This window comes from Ips typographus, linkage group LG15 (genome assembly GCF_016097725.1).
Source record: "Ips typographus isolate SLU linkage group LG15, UJ_Ityp_2.0, whole genome shotgun sequence".
In the NCBI taxonomy this organism is placed as follows: Eukaryota; Metazoa; Arthropoda; class Insecta; order Coleoptera; family Curculionidae; genus Ips; species Ips typographus.
In genome coordinates, this window is record NC_138436.1 from 2,599,010 (window position 1) to 2,618,157 (window position 19,148).

At 31.2% G+C, this 19,148-nt stretch overlaps 2 protein-coding genes and 1 long non-coding RNA gene across 3 annotated transcripts; 1 reads left to right on the top strand and 2 right to left on the bottom strand.

Annotated features, from left to right (window-relative positions):
* Window positions 1-1,316: 1,316 nt before the first annotated feature.
* On the bottom strand, window positions 1,317-4,149 carry LOC145738375 (uncharacterized). The gene is made up of 5 exons (XM_081993196.1): window positions 3,973-4,149; window positions 3,703-3,853; window positions 2,937-3,167; window positions 2,316-2,807; window positions 1,317-2,253 (listed from the first exon to the last, which is right to left on the bottom strand). Exons 1-4 carry the CDS (start codon window positions 4,147-4,149, stop codon window positions 2,686-2,688), a joined length of 681 nt encoding a protein of 226 aa, XP_081849322.1. The 3' UTR covers window positions 1,317-2,253; window positions 2,316-2,685.
* Window positions 4,150-5,264: 1,115 nt separating this feature from the next.
* LOC145738346 (uncharacterized) lies at window positions 5,265-14,477 on the top strand. The gene is made up of 3 exons (XR_014180725.1): window positions 5,265-5,420; window positions 5,558-5,755; window positions 14,070-14,477. It is a non-coding gene; the product is annotated as an uncharacterized LOC145738346 (long non-coding RNA).
* A 1,496-nt stretch (window positions 14,478-15,973) lies between these two features.
* LOC145738343 (uncharacterized) lies at window positions 15,974-18,335 on the bottom strand. Its single transcript, XM_081993145.1, has 3 exons — window positions 18,031-18,335; window positions 17,880-17,973; window positions 15,974-16,359 (listed from the first exon to the last, which is right to left on the bottom strand). The coding sequence occupies exons 1-3, from the start codon at window positions 18,197-18,199 to the stop codon at window positions 16,317-16,319; spliced, it is 306 nt and encodes a 101-aa protein (XP_081849271.1). The 5' UTR covers window positions 18,200-18,335; the 3' UTR covers window positions 15,974-16,316.
* Window positions 18,336-19,148: the final 813 nt, after the last annotated feature.

Here is a 19,148-nt window from a genome sequence, read left to right on the forward strand (position 1 = left end):
GACAAGGCTTGTTTTTGGGCACGCATATATCAAAAATATTATTTAGTTTTACATAAAAAATGTCAACAGCCAAATTGACATCTTTACAGGTTTCTAAATCGTTCCATTCTGTATTCTGAAACAACTGATACATGCCACAATAATCTGCTTTTCTAAAATTGTAATGACTGACATCGTAATGTACAAGAGGTTTGTCTTTAGTCTTATTGTTATTGAGTAAAACTTCTATCCTTAAAGGTGGATGATGTCGGTCTACTTCCACTAATCCATAAGAGCTCTCACATACATTACAATGATGTGTAGTTATGGCAATGTCTAATATATGATTATTAAAATTCGCCACTCGATTTACTTGTTGACAATCAAAAAAATTAATAAAATTTAGCAACATCTCCACATTATTGTCTGTGTAGTTATTTAAGTAATATTTATTTAAGCCAGCAATATTAAAGTACCCAAGTATTATAAAATTATTTGGATAAAGAAATTCAAGACTTTCAATATATGAAAAAAAAGTATCTCTGTTATCAGCTGAACAACTAGGTGTAATATAAACAATTAATACATACATCAAACTAACGCTACTTGTGTATATCTTAATACCTACTAAGTCTATGTCTGGACACACATAATCTAATACCAGTAAAGTGCATTTAAAACATCGTTTTACCGCTATCAGTACACCCCCTCCACGTTTGCTGTCACTTCTATTTCGATTTTTATAAACTTGAAATTCTTTTGGAAACAATTCACTGTCATAGACACTATTTGATAACCAAGTTTCGGTCACAGCTATTGCATCATACTCATTTTCAGTTAAATGCACTGCATTCTAAAAGTCTTTTGTTTTGCTATTTAGGCCGCGAACATTCTGGTACACAATTTGAAATGTTAAGTCAGAAACTTCAGTAGATACTAAATTTTCAGCAGTCAGTGAGTTTTCTGTTGGTTCTTTGTCTGCATCTAACATAAAAAAGTTGAGCTTGTGTAATTTGTGTGCTGCTGCATTCGCTTAATTCTTTGAATATAGATGGGACAATTTGGATCTCGAGCTGAGTGATTTCTGTTGGTTAGTTTGTAGCGCTTGCAGTTAGGACAGTCATAGGTAGTTACCTCACATTTAGTGTAACTATGTGCTTCCCCACACTTATGACAGCACTCATTTGATGTGCAATACTTGGCAACATGACCAAATAAACAACATTTAAAGCACAATGCAACATTCGTGTATTCCTGGAGATATGCTGGACAGAGGTCGAAAGTAAGGTTATTATTCCTAATCAACCATTTAAAAGTGTCAGGTGGTGTCTGAAATATCCAATTTTCTTTTGTTTTGTTTTTACAATCCCTTTTGGTGATAAACTTAAAATGGTTTGCTACATCGGAACCAAAAGTGACAAATTCCTCAATAAAAAAATTCCGGTGTATACCCTTTTAGGATTCCAGTAACCATTATCATAGGGTCTGTATTTGAAATCGTCTTAATTTCAATGTTTTTGTCAAAGCTGGCAAGACTAGTTTTTAGTTTCTCTTGCTGAGATGCATTTTGGCATTCTTATACTTTGGTATGCAACTTTATTAGAGAAAGCTTAAGCCAAACACGATTAATCCTTGTTTTTTGTTTAGAAATATTGAACAATGATAATGAAGGTGACGAAAATGTGGAGGATCATGAAAGGATAAATAATTTGCAGCAAGGGCGAATTGTAATAGACATGATAATACAAAATTATTTCAGAAATGTGGAAGAGGTGAACAATAATTAAATATTTTTTGAATAAAAACTTTTTTACCAATATAATAATTGTTTAATTATAAAATTATGTTTAACAACTTTTGTAATGCAATACTAACAGATTTATATTCTTTATAATATTCTTAAAGTTACACTGTAACATATCTAAGTTTTTTCTTAACAATTCAGTTACCTGAAGTGTTTCATCTAAAAAGCTTATTATTATTAGGGTGATCGGAGAACTTGAAGGAAACATAGGTACCTAAACATTTTTTTTGCCTTTTTCTACACTGAAGTTTCTTAATTTGATATCTGGGTTTACTTTTTGTCTTTTTTTTAAAGCCCAATTCAATAATTTTGGGATGTCCATATATCAATATCTTTGACAAGATTTCCAACAGGCTCTTTTCAAGATTTGTCAGTATCTCCATGACTGCAAGTCCACCCCCAGTTAACTCTTGCTCAAAGTGAATTCTCCTTGCTTTTGCCTTGACTCTGGACTCCCATTCATCAAAAACCTATAAAAGAAGGTATCCTGATGCTGAAAATATTGCTAAACACATAGTACAAATTTACCTACTCGGTTCCAATTTTCCATAGTTCTTTTTGGACCGCAATTTTCTTGATTTAATTGGAGACAACGATCTTTAAATGCTTCTTCATTTTGTTAAAACTGTTTTTTATACTGCAGGTACATTTCCAATTGTAGAGGACTGGTCCTTGCTTTCTTGTCTGCTACAAAGTTTAATGTAACAGTCTGTATCATACTTATTTATTCCAAAACGTGCTTACATTTAAAATAACCTGGATAAGCAAAATTTGTATTTATTTTTAGCAAGGGTTATTAGACCAAGCAAAAGCACTGGATTAAAATAAAATGAATAAAAACTGCAACAAATATGTTATATATTTTATTTTGAACTTAATTGAAACTTATTTTATTTATGTTTTTATATTTTACTCTCTCGGATGGCATAAGCTAAATTGTTTATCGATTGAGCTACTGCCAGAATGGAGTTTGATATTTCTTTTAATCCAGTATTTGTTGATTGAATGTGTTGTTCTAAAAGACCTGGAAAAATAAATTCTAACTTTTAGAAACTAGCAAATAATTTTAAAAATGTACAGGAAAGTGTTACTGCAGCCTGAATATAATGTTTTTTTAATGGTTAAGTTGTTTTTTATCAGCCTAGCTACTTACATTTTGTATTTTTCATAGACGATGAAGATATCTTTTTGCTGCCAAACATCTTTCTTTTTCTACGTTCATTGGATCCATTTTCTTCCTTCATTGGATTTAAGTTATTTTCAAAACACTCTGAAGCCTCATTTCTATCTTTATCTTCAAGTATCTGATTACTGACTGAATTATTTATAATTTCTGTAGTCATTTCAAACGCTTCTGATGTAATGGTGTCTTCCCTCCTGTTCCCTTCCAAAACAAAACTAATTTGTTTTAAGTTTAGTAGAACTATGCAACACTATCATACATGTACACATTTTACAAAGTCATACTATTATTTATAAAGTGCTTAACATACTAACAAAACAGACCCTCTTGACCAAAAAAATGGTAATTCTTAATATCCCTAAAAAAATGCCAAAAACCTCTAAGAAATCATAAAGACTTGATATCAAAGTTGCAAAGAAGTTAACTTAATTCTAATTGTAAAAGTGATGGGAAAGAACACACAGCCTTCTCCACAAAAAATCAAGACAAGATTTTTTGTGGAGAAGGCTGTGTGTTCTTTCCCATCACTTTTACACTTACACCTCCACTTTGAGAAAAAATGGACTACTACTTCACACTTAATTCTAATTGATTCTTCAAGAGACAGGCTAGTGTGTTGAGCCCTTTAAATCAAATAGACTCTTTGACTATTCTCTATGTTAGTAATGACATCCAGCATTAAACAAAAATTTGATTCTACTACTAACATTAAATCACCAAAACTTATAAAACTCACCAGCCACTACAATACCTAGTTCGGGTATTTCTTGGATTCCACCAGTAGAAATATAAAGTCCAGTTAAATGAGCACATTTTTTTTCTACATCAGATAGTTCCGCATTATTCCGAATTTTTGCTTTTATGTGGGATTTCCATTCAACGAAGGCCTAAAATTTCATAGTCTATTTTACTAATAGGCTATAATATAAATGAATCAGACAGATACAACACAATGCAGGTTCATGTGAAATTGCAATAAAAGTCTTAACTACTGTAAATTATATACCTTTTTCCATTGTTCACCAGTTTTTTGGGTATCTCCAATAGAATTTATAGCCTTTGCAGCTTTTTCCCAAGATTGTCTTTTTAAATCTGGGGTACCTTTTCCCCACTTTAAAACCTCAGAACTTTCTACCTCAGTTAGAAGTTGAATATATTGCTGTCTTGGGGCTTTCTTAGACATATCTATAATTGATTTAAAAATTAAGTTTGGTACTTATCCTAATTTTGAATTAAGTACTTACTTTTGCCGGGAAAAAAACTGAAAAACACCTGTGGCGGTGTTGCCTACCGTCTCGTTCGTTTCTTTACTCGGAGTAGGTTAGTGTCGAAGTATCTGTCCGTGTTGGGCAAGATAATAATGACAGACGACTTAGGTTATTTTTTATTTGACATTGCACATTTTTCCCCGTTATTTGAGAATAGAGACAGTGTCGGGCAAGTGAACAAAATGGTTGTCGGTTATCGTGCTAGTTCCTAGTTTTTCGGTTGTTCTCATATCACGGCGGTGTATTTAGTCTTAAGCATGCTGGAAATGTTCCATTAATGGCAGACTATCAACAAGCAATGAATAAATGCAATTCGGTTTATTCAAAAAGCAAAATGGTGGTGTTTTATTGATAGTGACGACCATCCGTTCCCCACATGGTCACGTGCTCAATATCCAACGCACACCACACACCAAAATCTGTTTAAAATTTACATAATTTGTGAGGTTAGGTCGGTACTGCTCCGTCTGGTTTGGTCTGGCCATAACACAAATGCAATGTTGCCATAGTAAAGCTTGAAATTTTATCAATCAATTGTTACTTACAGTTTTTTTAATCAAATGTGACCAAAAATTGAAATAGTGGCCAATTTTTATTGAAATTATTTCAATATTGATATTAAGTCAATGGATTTACGGCATAAGGCTGAATATCTACGTATCAAGTACTATGATTGTAAAGAAAACATCTTTGTGCTGCTGCTATGTTTTTATTAAACAATAAATCCAATACTTAATAAATCTAAATTTTTAGATATTTCGTTTCGTAGAACTTACCCCTTCCTATAAATACCATCTTAGAAGAATGTAATGCCTCCACTCTGTGAAGATGGACTACTTTAATGAAGAGAGAGAATCAAATAGTAATACAAAACCACGGACAACGCCTGTAATCCCTTGGGTGCATATTGTGCACTCGTGCATCCACTGTGACGTCACCCGGCGTAACGCATTGAGTAAAGAAGTTCTGCTGATAGACCATCTTGGATCTGTTATGATGTCAAATGCCAACTTGTCACTTTGCTGTTGTTTTGTTTTTTTTGTTGTGTCAAAAAAATTTACATTCAGCTGAAATAATTATTGTATTTTTATTACAATAATCCAATAGATGGGGAAGATTATTCACTAAATTCAAGTAAATGTATATTTTTCAATGGTGATAATGCATACAACGCCTGCTAGCCCAGGTAAGATTACAATCGCAATTTCGTACCTAACCTGAAAAAACTCTGCTGATGCATCTTTTGTATACATTACTAAAAATTTGTCTAGTCTGACAATTTTTTAAGGGTGGTTCAACTAACAAATTGGGCCTATTTTACAGATCTGTATCCTGTATATGCTGAATACTTCACTACTTTTCCATGTGGATGAGAAAATACAACTTTTATGAAGAAATTGACCTAAGCCAAGAGCAAATTACCCACTAAGAAGATTGCAACAACTTAATCAAGTTGAAGAGTGAAATTGTGTGCAGGGGGCTATTTACATTAGAACAGTGAATAAAAAAGCATGTTTTAAGGTCAGTATATTGATTTTATTTAAATTAACATTCAAATGAAAACCAATGCAGTTTTCATTATTGTTTTATGTTTAACAATTATCATTATACACTGCATTGCTCAACTTTGAGTTAATATGTACTATACAGTGTCTTTGTACAGTAGGTACTGCATAAATTTGATGAAATGGAAGGGACTTAAGTCTAGTTTATATAACAAAATTTAATTTTAGTAATAGTATTAATATTAGCACCAAGAACAGAATCAATGCTTATGACCAAAGGAGTTTATAAAAAAAATAATTTAAATTTAGTATCAGTAATAATTGAATTCACTTAAAAACCAAATTTTTTTAGGGCTAATACCAAAATTAAATCTTCTTGCCTTTTTCACACCTGTTGTATGGTTAACCTGGCATTGACAGATGAATATTATCACAAAAATGATAGTTTTTAAGGACATGATTTTATTAACTTTTTCATTTTTGTTTTGGGTTCCAGCTTAAAGAAAAAGGTTTGCAGTTACAAGCTAAAACTTTTTATTTAATATTTACTATTTATGTACTGGCACTTGTCAGTCTATATGTCATGTAATAACCTCCATACACTTATCATTTATAATCACCTTCAATTTTTACAGTGAATACTAATACTTGAACTAAATTTCTCCACTGGTACACCCACTCTATTAAGTGGGCTGTACTTTTTCCCAAAACACTTGGAACCTTGTTTTTATAGGAGGTTTTGGATTCTACAAACAATTCTTATTTCATGCAACATACTCCATACTGATATTCAATTGTTTTTAAACAAATGTCAAATACACTTTTCAAAATTATAGGTCCCACAACTTTTACTTAAAAAAATTGAAAAAAAACAAATCAGCTGTTCAAAATGAACTCTATGTACTGTTACAATAACCAAGACGGTTTATTATCTTTTTACATTTTTTTCAAAAATGTCATCAATAATTTTTGGGGATGTTAATCTGACTTCTTGGAAAATTATTGGTGTCAAATTATCAATATTTACAGGACAATTGTGGTACAAGTTGCATGGAACATATTTAGAATTGTTTGTTTCTAGAATCCAAATTATACAATAATAAAGAAGTGTTGCCATTTAAAAAATCAAAAATATTTTAAATACCCAGTTTTTGGGCCCTGTATAATTCCAATTCATATAACACAAGCAGCGGTTAATAAAATTACAAACATAGAGGTCTGAGAATTTTTGTGAAAAGTTAGTCTTTTTAATTTTATTGGACTTAGGCAGCATGCATGTTACAAAAGCACTGTATGTAGTGTTATCTAAATGCATGTTTGAAGGAACAGTAATAATCTTATTCATATACGTGTCAATTCTTCAGATCAAATGATATCTAGAAAATTACTTAGATGATACAACATTTGCTTATTTAGTACCATGATTTTAAACCAAACATACAGGGTGTTACAAATTCGATGCATTAGCATTGCTATCTCAGAAAGTATAGTTGATAGAGCTTTAGTTAAATGGAGGCAAAGTTGCGCATTTTATTGCTAAATAATTTGGTAAAAAAAAATTCATAAAAGTTTCATTACATCCGGATATATCGGACAAAAACCGGAAAACTCAAATTTCTATTTTATTTATTTACCACTTTAATCAATGGCACCTTCTGGAGGCACTTTTTTATGCTCTTCAAGAAAATAGTTTTAGTTTTCAGCTCAAACATTACTTTTTTAGATACCAACATCAACTTCAAATTATCAAATATGGACCTCAACTTTTTATTTCATTTTTTAGTAGCCACAGACCTTGTGGAACTAATAATGTGTCACACTTGTCAAAAAACTATACCTAGTGTACTCGTATTATGTACTTGGTATATTAAGATTTTTTAAAAAATTAAGCAATTGAAATTGATATGTTGTCATAATGAGTAGATAATTTAGTTTTAATTAATTTAATAATTAAGTTCATTGCTCCTTCGAAAAAGAGAGGGAGTTTCTTGTGGTACTTTTCATTTATTTAAAAAAAAAATGTTTTTGGTTAATTATTTATTTTTCAGATACTCACATGTTTGAATTCGATGTTGAGTTTTGATGAAACAGCTTAATCATATCAAACTAAATTATTTACTCAACATATGAATTGCAAATGCATATTTGAAAAAAAAAACAAATACCTAAGTACACTAGGTATAATTTTTTGACAAGTGTGGCACATTATTATTTTCGGGAGGTTAATAGCTACTAAAAAACGAAATCAAAAGTTCCCGTCCGTTTTTTAAAATATTAAGTTGATGATGGTATCTAAAAAACGAAACGTTGTAGCTAAATACAAACAATATTTTCTTAAATAGCATAAATTATTGCCTCCAGAAGGTGGAATTGATTTTCCAAAATAATCAATAATAAAGCGGTAAAAAAATATAATAGAAATTTGATTCATTGTTTTTGTTGGATATCTCCGGATGTAATAAAAATTGTTTTAATTTTTTTTACCAAATTATTTAGCCATAAAATGCGCAACTTTGCCTTCATTTAACAAAGCTCTATCAACTATACTTTCTGAGATAGCAATGCTAATGCATCTAATTTGTAACACCCTGTATTTGTGCAGCTGCAATGTTTTTTTTTTAACAATCCAATACTTAATGAAGTTCATTTTTTTTATATTTTGATTATTTGAGCTTACCATTTTCTATAAATATGGTATGTCTCAGATGGAAAGTAGTGTGTACATTCTGTGAAAATACATTTCTAGTCTCTACTGTTCAATGTAAAAAATAATATAAAAGGTTTTTAAGTGCATATTGTGCAGCCGGAACACCCTACTGTGACGTCACGCGGCTTATCACTTTGAGGAAACAAATTCAGCTGATTAAGCCATCTTGCATCTGTTGTTATGTCAACTAAAGTTCGAATTTGTCACTTTGCTTTTGTTTTTATTTTGTTATGTCAAACAGATTTCCATGCAGCTAAAATAGTTATATTTTTAATTTTAATACAATATTTCAATAATAGTTGAAAATTATACACTAAAATCAGGAATCAAGGACATAGAGCCTGCTAGTCCATGTAAGATTACAATGCCAATTTCATACTTAACCTATGTATTTAACCCTACTGATGCATCATTACTACACATTTTTCTTGTCTGGCATTTTTTAAGTATAGTTCAAGTAACAGATTAGGCCTATCTCTCTCTCATCTGTATCTGGTATATGCTGAATACTTCACTACTTTTTCATGTGGGTGAGAAAGCATAACTATTATATAAAAATTGACTTAAACAAGGCTCAAATGACCCACCAAGAAGTACTACATTAGAACAGTGCATAAAAGAGCAAGTTTTAGTGTTAGTTAACTATTTTTACTGAAATTGACATTAAAATGAAAAGCATTGCAGTTTTCATTATTGTTTTACATTAACACAATAATCTCAACAATAATCATCATTATTTACTTTGGTAAATTGCATTATTGAACGTCAAATCAATATGTATTATATTTAGTGTTATCTAAAAGCATGTTTAAAGTAATAGTAATAATGAGGTAGTTTGCAGTTACAAATGATGAACTCAAGACACCACTTGTATGAAACATCTTCTATCTTATGAGTACTATGATTATAAAGCAAACACCTTTGTGCAGTTGCAGTGTTTTTAAAATCAAGTAAATTCTTCTGAATTTTTAGATAATGTGATTGTTCAAGCTATTCCATTTCTATAAATAATATACAGGGTAATTCAAATTTGACCCTCACCATTGGGATCTCGGAAACTATAAGATATACGAGAAAGTTTAAGTTGGGGCAAAGTTGCGCAATTCAAAGCTCAACCAAATGCCGTTTTAAAACTTTCGACTTTTCGGGTACTTCCGAAGATATCCAAAAAAAAACTGAAAAATTAATTTTTTGTTTTTATTTATTTCTAACCTTATTTGAAAAGATATCCCAAAACTAAAAGCATCTTTCCACTCTTTCCCAGATATTCGGTGATGGATTCAAATTTGCTACACGACGTTTCGTTTTTTGGCAGCCATCATCAACTTTCTTTTTTCTTTTGGGCGCCATATTGGATTTTTAGCCCACCAAATAGTACGTTTTATTCTGATTTTAGTGATGTACTTATGATTTGCTTCATAAATAACAAAATAATTCAATAAAAACTAATTTTACCTTAGTTAGCTTTGAGTTAATGAGACGTTTTATAAAGATTACTTGGTAGTACTTGTCACACGTAACTGGCCTGAACAATCACAAAGGTGTACACGTGACTTAAACCGGTTTATTCACTCGAAGAGCTTAGGCCACTCGCTACGCTCGTGGAATTAGTTGTTCTTTTCGTGAATAACACTTGCTGTATAAATAACTATTAAATCACTCTGAATGACATTCGCCTATTTACAGATGTAAACAAACAAACATCAATGTCACATCTACGGGGCGCGGTGCAAGTTTAATAGAACTGTAATTTTAGTTTTTTTTTAATATAAGAAGTCGAAATTTAATAAAATATTGTATAAAACACGTGACAAACCGGTTTATTCACTCAAATAAATATGAATGAATAAAAAATGGTTTAAGTCACTTGCTGTATAAATAACTATAAACTTATGTGCAGGTTTCTTTTCTAAATACATTTTTAACTATGATTGACTTGCTCTAATGACCGTCCGAATTATCGTGTTTGACAAGTACTGTCAAATAATGACATTTTATAAAATGGCCCATTAACTCAAAGCCAATAACTAAAGAAAAATTGTTTTTATTTAATTATTTTGTTATTTATCAAGCAAATCATAAGGTATCATACATCACTAAAATCAGAATAAAACGTACTATTTGGTGGGCTAAAAATCCAATATGGAGCCCATAAGAAAAAAGAAAGTTGATGATGATTGACAAAAAACGAAACGTCGTGGGGCAAATTTGAATCCATCATCGAATAGCTGGGAAAAAGTGGCAATAAAAAGATGCTTTTAGTTTTGGGATATCTCTTCAAATAAGGTTAGAAATAAATAAAAACAAAAAGTCTAATTTTCAGTTTTTTTCGGATATCTTATCTCTATCAGAAGTGCTCGGAAAATCAAAATTTTTAAAACAGCCTTTGGTTGAGCTTTAAATTGCGCAACTTTGCCCCAATTTAAACTTTCTCGTATCTCTTATGGTTTCTGAGATCCCAATGGTGAGGGTCGAATTTGAATTACCCTGTATATAGACAGGAATTAACATTAAGGTTGATTTGATTATTTTAATCAGAGTAAACTATTTGGGTAGCTACAAAAAGTATCTTGTAAAACTGTGACAGTCCAAATTCTCTTTGTTTTCTAATGTAACAATTATAATTATTAATATTATTGAATTTTTGAATTTACTCATTGATTGAATGATCAGGAAGACTTATTACATCTAGCGTGCACCATTTTGTGATCTTTGTTTTTTATGAGCTATGATAATATCAGTTTTAATTTAAGCTGGGCAATATTTTTAAAAACAAAAATTAGAAATGTTTTTTTTTTTGTTTTGACTATGCAGGGTGGAGCATAAATTTGTGGCAGATAAAATATGGGTATTTTTAAATGGAACCACATTTTTTAATACATTTAAAATTCTACACTTAATTCTTAAACTTTTACACTATACAGGGTGTCCCATAACTATATGACAATCTCTCCGGAGCATACAGGGGAGGTCAAAATAATACGATTTATTCATATAAACATTTTTCCTAAAGTCACTCCTAAGGGAGATATCGAGCCCCAAAGAACTGCCTTCCAATTAACGTTTTTGGCCGTAACTTTTGAACCACTTTGTATATTGTAATGATTTTTGGGTTTAATGTTTTATCGAAAGAGACCTTCTATTTGACATCAAAACCAGGTATCTCGTATTAGCAGAAAGACAGGAACTAACTGGTACTCAAGACACAATTTGCTTAAACTTTGACAGCTGTCATTATTTTGAGCTGCAAACGCCATTAATAGATACTTTTAACATTTTTATCGAAAAATCTTTCTTCTTATTTCGATAAAATGAACGGTTTTCGAGATAAATCCATTTTTCATTGAACTGCTTAAAACCCAACGTTATTAAAAATATTTATTGAATTCGTTTTTTGTTTAAAATACACATGAAAGGCGAAATTAATGCAGAACGAAACGAAAAAGTATGAAAGCTGATAGGGACAGTAGGGGTTGGCAGAGGTGAAAAATGAATAAAATAATAATTAAAAAATTAAATTAATAAAAAAATAAGACAAAATGCAAATAGACAAAACAGCCTACATATTGCAATACGCTGACGACACCGCACTTATCGTCCATGACAAAACCACTGAAAAAGCGGTAAACAAACTTCAATCTCTAACATACATGACAATGACTTGGTTTTATACTTGGAGACTCACACCCAACGCGACGAAAAATCAACTCCTGCTTTCCAACCATAGAATTAACAGAAAATCCCCTGCAATAACAACAGACGGTCACATAACTGAACCAAAAAATTACGTAAAATATCTAGGACTCACAATAGACCAAAAACTTAAATATACAAAACACGTACAAAACATCCGGACAGAAATAACTAAAAGAGCAAAACATTTTCGCTCACTAACATACAAAGATAAAGGAATAAGCATAAGAACCGCCACAAAAAAATACCAAGCCATCTGCAGACCTTTGTTAGACTACGGACATATAACTATGACAAACACAACTGAACGAAATAAACGGCACTTACAAACAACAGAACAAATCGCACTAAGAATAATAACACGAATAAGACATCCCCAAAACCCACTTCATAACCCCTCAAATGAGTTACTATACCAACGCACAAACTTACCAAAAATAACAGAAAGACTACAACAAATTCAAACAAAATGGAAAACAACCCACATAACTGATCCATACTAAATCCTCTGTGTCTCACAAGACAGACAAGACAATCTCGCTTCCTATTTCCTACAACTACCCTACTAGAACACTTACACATAGCATAATCCTCAAAACTACGTTAGACTAACTTTTTTTTTTTTTAAATATGTCTTCTTCTTATCACATAGGCAAAAAGACCAAACTGGTCGATAGCCTGTTTCGTTGTAAACGAAATAAAGATTATATATATGTATATATAAAAAAAAAAATAAATAATTAAATGCTTATTCAATTAACGAGTATTCTTCCATATCTTTCGTTATTCTGTACATAAACTTTGAATACTAATTTACATAAAAAAACTAGTTTAACGAATATTTTTAATAACATTGTGGTTTAAGCAGTTCAATGAAAAATCGATTTATATCGAAAACCATTTATTTTATCAAAATAAAAGAAGAGTACAATTTTTCGATAAAAATGTCAAGAGTTTCATATTCATTAATGGCGTTTGCAGCTGAAAATAATGACAACTGTCAAAGTTTAAGCAAATTGTGTCTTAGGTACCAGTTAGTTCCTATCTTTCTGCTAAGACGAGATACCTGGTTTTGATGTCAAATAGAAGGTCGACCCGTTCTTTGGGGCTCGATATCTCCCTTAGTAGTGACTTTAGGAAAAATGTTTATATGAACAAATCGTATTTTGACTCCCCTATATGCTCCCGAGAGATTGTCATATTGTTATGGAACACCCTGTATAACTATTTTAGCTGCATGGGAATCTGTTTGACATAACAAAATAAAAACAAAAGCAAAGTGACAATTTCGAACTAGTTGACATAACAACAGATGCAAGATGGCTTAATCAGCTGAATTTGTTTCCTCAAAGTGATAAGCCGCGTGACGTCACATTAGGGTGTTCCGGCTGCACAATATGCACTTAAAACCTTTTATATTATTTTTTACATTGAACAGTAGAGACTAGAAATCTATTTTCACAGAATGTACACACTACTTTCCATCTGAGACATACCATATTTATAGAAAATGGTAAGCTCAAATAATCAAAATATAAAAAAAAATGAACTTCATTAAGTATTGGATTGTTAAAAAAAACATTGCAGCTGCACAAATACAGGGTGTTACAAGTTCGATGCATTAGCATTGCTATCTCAGAAACTATTGTTGATAGAGCTTTAGTTAAATGGAGACAACGTTGCGCATTCCATTGCTTAACAATTTGGTTGAAAAAAAATTAAATTTTTTTATTACATCCGGAGTAAATTCCAAAATAATCATTAATAAAGTGGTAAAAAACAAATAGAAATTTGACTTTTTCGGTTTTTGTCGGAAATCTCTGGATGTAATGAAAAGTTTTTGAATTTTTTTTAGGTATTCAGCTGAAATCGGTTAAAACACGTTGACGTTTTTTATGTTCTTGTCGTAATATTATTTTCTTTGTTTCAGATATTCTCCCGGTGAAGCGAGATGCATAAAAAGTCGTACAGGGGAACGCTGGAATTCTGATTTATTTTACTAATAAACTAAAGATTGGGGCGCGGGTTGTGTAGTTATTTGCTATTTCGATTTGCTGTTATACCATATGCAGCATTTTCCTATCCACAATATTTGACCGCATCATTTTTATTTAATCGCCGACTAAATGGGGATGTATTAAAAGAATTGTCATTCCTTTAAATGTCAATCTACGCATGGCGAACTGAGTAACTGTGCAGAAGTTGACATTGGAATTGAACCACACCAGCAATCAGTCATTAATATCTATCAAACGTACAGGGTGATTCAATTTTGACCACCCCCTTAACTTCCATAATTTTGATTTTAGCAAAAAACGTTAAATACAAAACTAGTAGATATTTAGGTCTACTTTTTTCTTGGATAAACAGTTATTATACAGGGTGTCCCAAATTTGAGTAACAAACCAAACTTATGTTTTTTTTAAATACAATGACCAACTTTTTATCCGATATTTGAATTCTACGTCAAATTCTGGGCCTAATTGATGTGAAATGTCTGTATCGATATTCAGCTGTTTCCGCAGCAGGGGTCCTTGATTGATTGAATTTTGACCACCCACTTAACTTCTTTAATTTTGATTTTAGGAAAAAACGTTAAATACAAAACTAGTAGATATTTAGGTCTAATTTACCCTTAGATATTATACAGGGTGTCTCAAATTTCAGTAACTAAATTAACCCTTAATCACATAGTCGAGGCAACTCGACTACGGTAAAGTAACAGATGCTGCTGCGGAAACAGTTGAATATCGATACAGACATTTTACATCAATTAGTGTTGCGCAATGGGCAGTGGTTGAATTGAATAACACAACACAACTTTATAATAATACTTTAATGAAAAGAGAACGTTAAAACTTATAAAAAAACTTTTTACTAAAACATCACATCATACTTTTATTTTCCGACTACTGACATCTTCACTGTCATCTGTCCACTAGTAAAACGACTTATCATACTAAACAATAATTTCATTGTCCACTTTAACACCCTCCCACAATGAAAATATTGTTGACTTCCTTACATTTTATTTACAAAAGAAAAAAAAAATAACATTGATTTCTTAAAATTAAATTAGACTCAAACACTGTCTCAATTTAGCAAATAGAATCTTTTGAAGTGGCTTGATGAAAACGTCTGCTACTTGTTCATTTGTATTAATATACTCTATTTTGATTAATCCAGATTCAATTTTCTCTTAATAAAAAAGTGTTTGATGTCTAGATGTTTGATCCTCCTGTTATTTTGAGGGTTATTAGCAATGTTAATTGTTGACTGATTGTCCTCAAATATAACCACTGGTTTATCTGATACAAATACATAGAGATCATTCAACAATTGCCTCAGCCAACATGCTTCGGTTACTGCAGCTGTCAGTAACCGAATACTCTGACTCTGTGGTTGACAAGAAGACACAATGTTGTTTCTTGCTGGCTCACAAAACTGGACAACCAAAAACTTTAAAAATAAAGCCAGAAGTTGATTTACGATCAACTGTGTCCCCTCCCCAATCTGAATCCACATACCCACATATTTCTACATTACTACCCTGTTGAAAATGCCTAATTAAACCCAATAAAAAAATTGCCTATAAGGTTTAATAAGAATGAATGTGTGTATTGGAGACCTGAGTTTGATAAAGTTTCTATGAGGATTGGATCATTAAATCGTTTGTTTCTATCAGGAAATACCTATTAGTTTCTAGTAGCTTTAGTATGCATTGAAACTGGTAGGTCACAACAAACCTAATAAGATTTAACAAGTGTCTATTAGAAGTGCTATTGGTTTCTACAATAAATCTCTAGTAAGCTATACTGGGGATATAGTGTTTTCTGAATTATACTTTATTAGTTTCAATGGGTTTTAGTTTGTCATTATTGCTATTGGAATTTATTAGCTTAAATTGGAACAGCATCTAATAACTTATTTCAAATAGTTTCAATTAGGCTTTCCTATTGTTTGATTTATTGGAAAATTTATAGTGCTTTTGTGATGTTTTAATTAATTATTTTTTTTTGTCTTCAGCTAATTAAATTAGTTTTAATAAAAATGAATTTGAAAACGTTTGTTACAGACTGCAGTTATCTTAATGCCTTCAAAAGCAGCATCGGTGTGTATCATAGTAAAAATCAATTTCAAATGACGTTATTATATTTTCCAAGTTTGCAAAAAAAAATTAATTCAATTCATCAGCCAGAGCATCTACTTCAGACTCCTCCCTGAAACAAAAAAAACTTGTTAAATAGAACTTGCAAATATAAAATGTTTCATATGTACAGGGTGTTGCATTTTCGATAGTTTTACGGGGTACAGAGAAAACGGTATTAGATGGAAAAAAGTAGCATACGTGTTCCGATCTTATTTTTTTGAGCTGAGACGACTGGCGAAGAGTGAGCTGCGCAAACTTCTTTTGTATCAAAGATACGGGGTTTTTAAAAATTGGTCATTTTTGAACCTCCTCTGTATTTAATTTGTTATAAAACTTATTACAAAAAGAAAAACAGTTTCCGGTACAACTTTTCACATAGAATCCAATGACGTAGTCAGTTTTTTTTCTATTACGTTTAGTTTTTGTTATATACATATGTGATAGTAACATAGTAAAATTTTCTTATTTATTTTTTTTTTTCAAAAAACTTCACTCAAAATATGACCAAATGGGTAGGTTGGATGCGGAATGATAAGCAGAATATCAAAAAATATACAGGATGTCCCATTTAAATTTTTGATTATGACGTCATTTCCGGTTAAACCGGAAGCTTTAGAAAATCGTTTGATACATCCATTGATGTAGTTTAATATCTTACACATAACCTCCAAATTTTATTTGAATCGGTTGAAAAATAAAAAAGTTGTAAGGGTGAGCCACTTGTCAGGGACACCCGGTATAGTTTTATACAGGGTGAGTTTTTTTCGATGTTTAGCGAAGGGATCTCGAAAACTAGTAGAGCTACGAAGTCGGTTAAATGGGGAAAGTATTGCAGTTTTAGAAGACCAATTTAACACCGTTTTCCGTTTTTTTTTAAACTTCATGGGTCACTAGATATTTAGCAAAAACCAAATTTTATCGATTTCTTTTATGCAATTTAGCCGATTTATTATTGCTTGTAGAAAAATGATGTTCATATAAAAGTTGTAGATATTTGTAAGCTGAACAAGATAAGTTAATCAAATTATTTCTGTAAACAATAATAAATCGGCTAAATTGAAAAAAGAAATCGATAAAATTTCGTTTTTGCTAAATATAATAACAGCATATTTTGCTAAAAACGAAAAACAGTGTTAAATTGGTCTTCTAAAATTGCAATACTTTCCCCATTTAACCGACTCCGTAGCCCTACTAGTTTCCGAAATCCCTTCACTAAACATCGAAAAAAACTCACCCTGTATACCTACTTATTTCTACTATTTTCTAAAATATTAATTAAAAAACCGTATTAGAATGAGGTCGTATTTCCTAAAGCTAAGCACTAGATAATTACAATAGTGTTTTAATGAGTTTGGTTTTTTCAGACAATGTATTGAGCAATAAAGATAAAAATAATAGATAACTTAGATTTAGGAAATAAGGTATTTTTCTGCAACGGTTTTTTTGCAAACAGTTTTTTTAATAGTATTCTAAAAAAGTGCACGTTTTATTGTATAACTATCGACTTATTAATTGAAACTTAAATAGCACTACATCTGGCATTTTGTAACTAGTTACATAAATACATGTGCATGCTGTTTTAAAACTTACCCTTCAGCAGATTCATCTGACTCAGATCTATGCCATTCTTCTCTTATTTCTTTATTGATGGGCGCTTCTGAGCTCGCTTCAACTTCATCAGCAACTGTTAATAGAATAGTCATTAGGGATTGAAATAAACATCAAGCATGTGTTTCTATACCTATAGCACTTGTCGTTTCTTTTGATATCCCTCGAGGTGCTCGGTTTAAATCCGCTATTTTGATGCCTATCCAACTGTTAATTTTTGACAATTGGTTCAATATAAGAATTTTATCTGTACCCTTTTTTTTAAGGTAGTATTTGGTAATATCTGCAATCAAATTATTCATAGGCTAGTAATAAAGAGTTGAAGATAAAAATAGGTATATTAGGCAGTGAAAGCCAATGCTCTCAACAAAAATCAGCTAAAATGTTCTCACATTCTCTCTGACTTATATTAACCCATGTATTAGTTTTACTTATAAAACATTGTAGTTTGCTGACCACATTAGTTTGCAACTGCTTCCCCTGTTCTTTATGGCCAATTTTGTATTAATAATTAAGTAATTTTCAAAAAATTTAATTAATTTAAAAATAAAATTAAGTATTATTACCATATATATCTGTCAATTTGCTTGGGTCCAACGCTGGCTTTGACTGCGTTTTAGTGCGATTGCACATTTTGCCTTGCACTGACGACTGCGATAATGTTGTGATACCAAACACAGCAACCGAAATATTTTTTACAAATTGGCTCACAGTTTTGCTTTTGACAAATGCACTAGGTATTAGCTAATATAGAGGCAGGTCTTTGGCATCCTTTTTACCTTATTTCCCTCTACTTGTCCAACTTCCCACGTTTCACTTTCTGTATTTTCCTTGCTTACGGGCGTTGTACATTTGCAGCCTTCATTAAATTTGGCTTTCAAATCTTAAAAAATCTCTTATTAATATCTAATCTGTTAAAAAATGGCGTTACAAGTATCAAATACAATATTCTGAATATACAAATATTCAGATTATTGGATCCAATATCTACACGATGGTCCAGTTTTACGTGTCAATAATTCACCATACGATAGCTCATCAAAAAATAAGTTTACATGCATTATGTCATTTTTCTGAAAAATGCTGCAAACGAAAATGCGGCCCTCTAAAATTCAGTTTAAAAATTTATTTATTTTATTTTATTTATTTTTATTGACACTAAAAACTGGTCCACCCTGTATATAAATCCAAAGTCTAAGTAAATTTTGTCACGAACCGTATCCCTTTTACCACTTATTTAGCAAACCATTT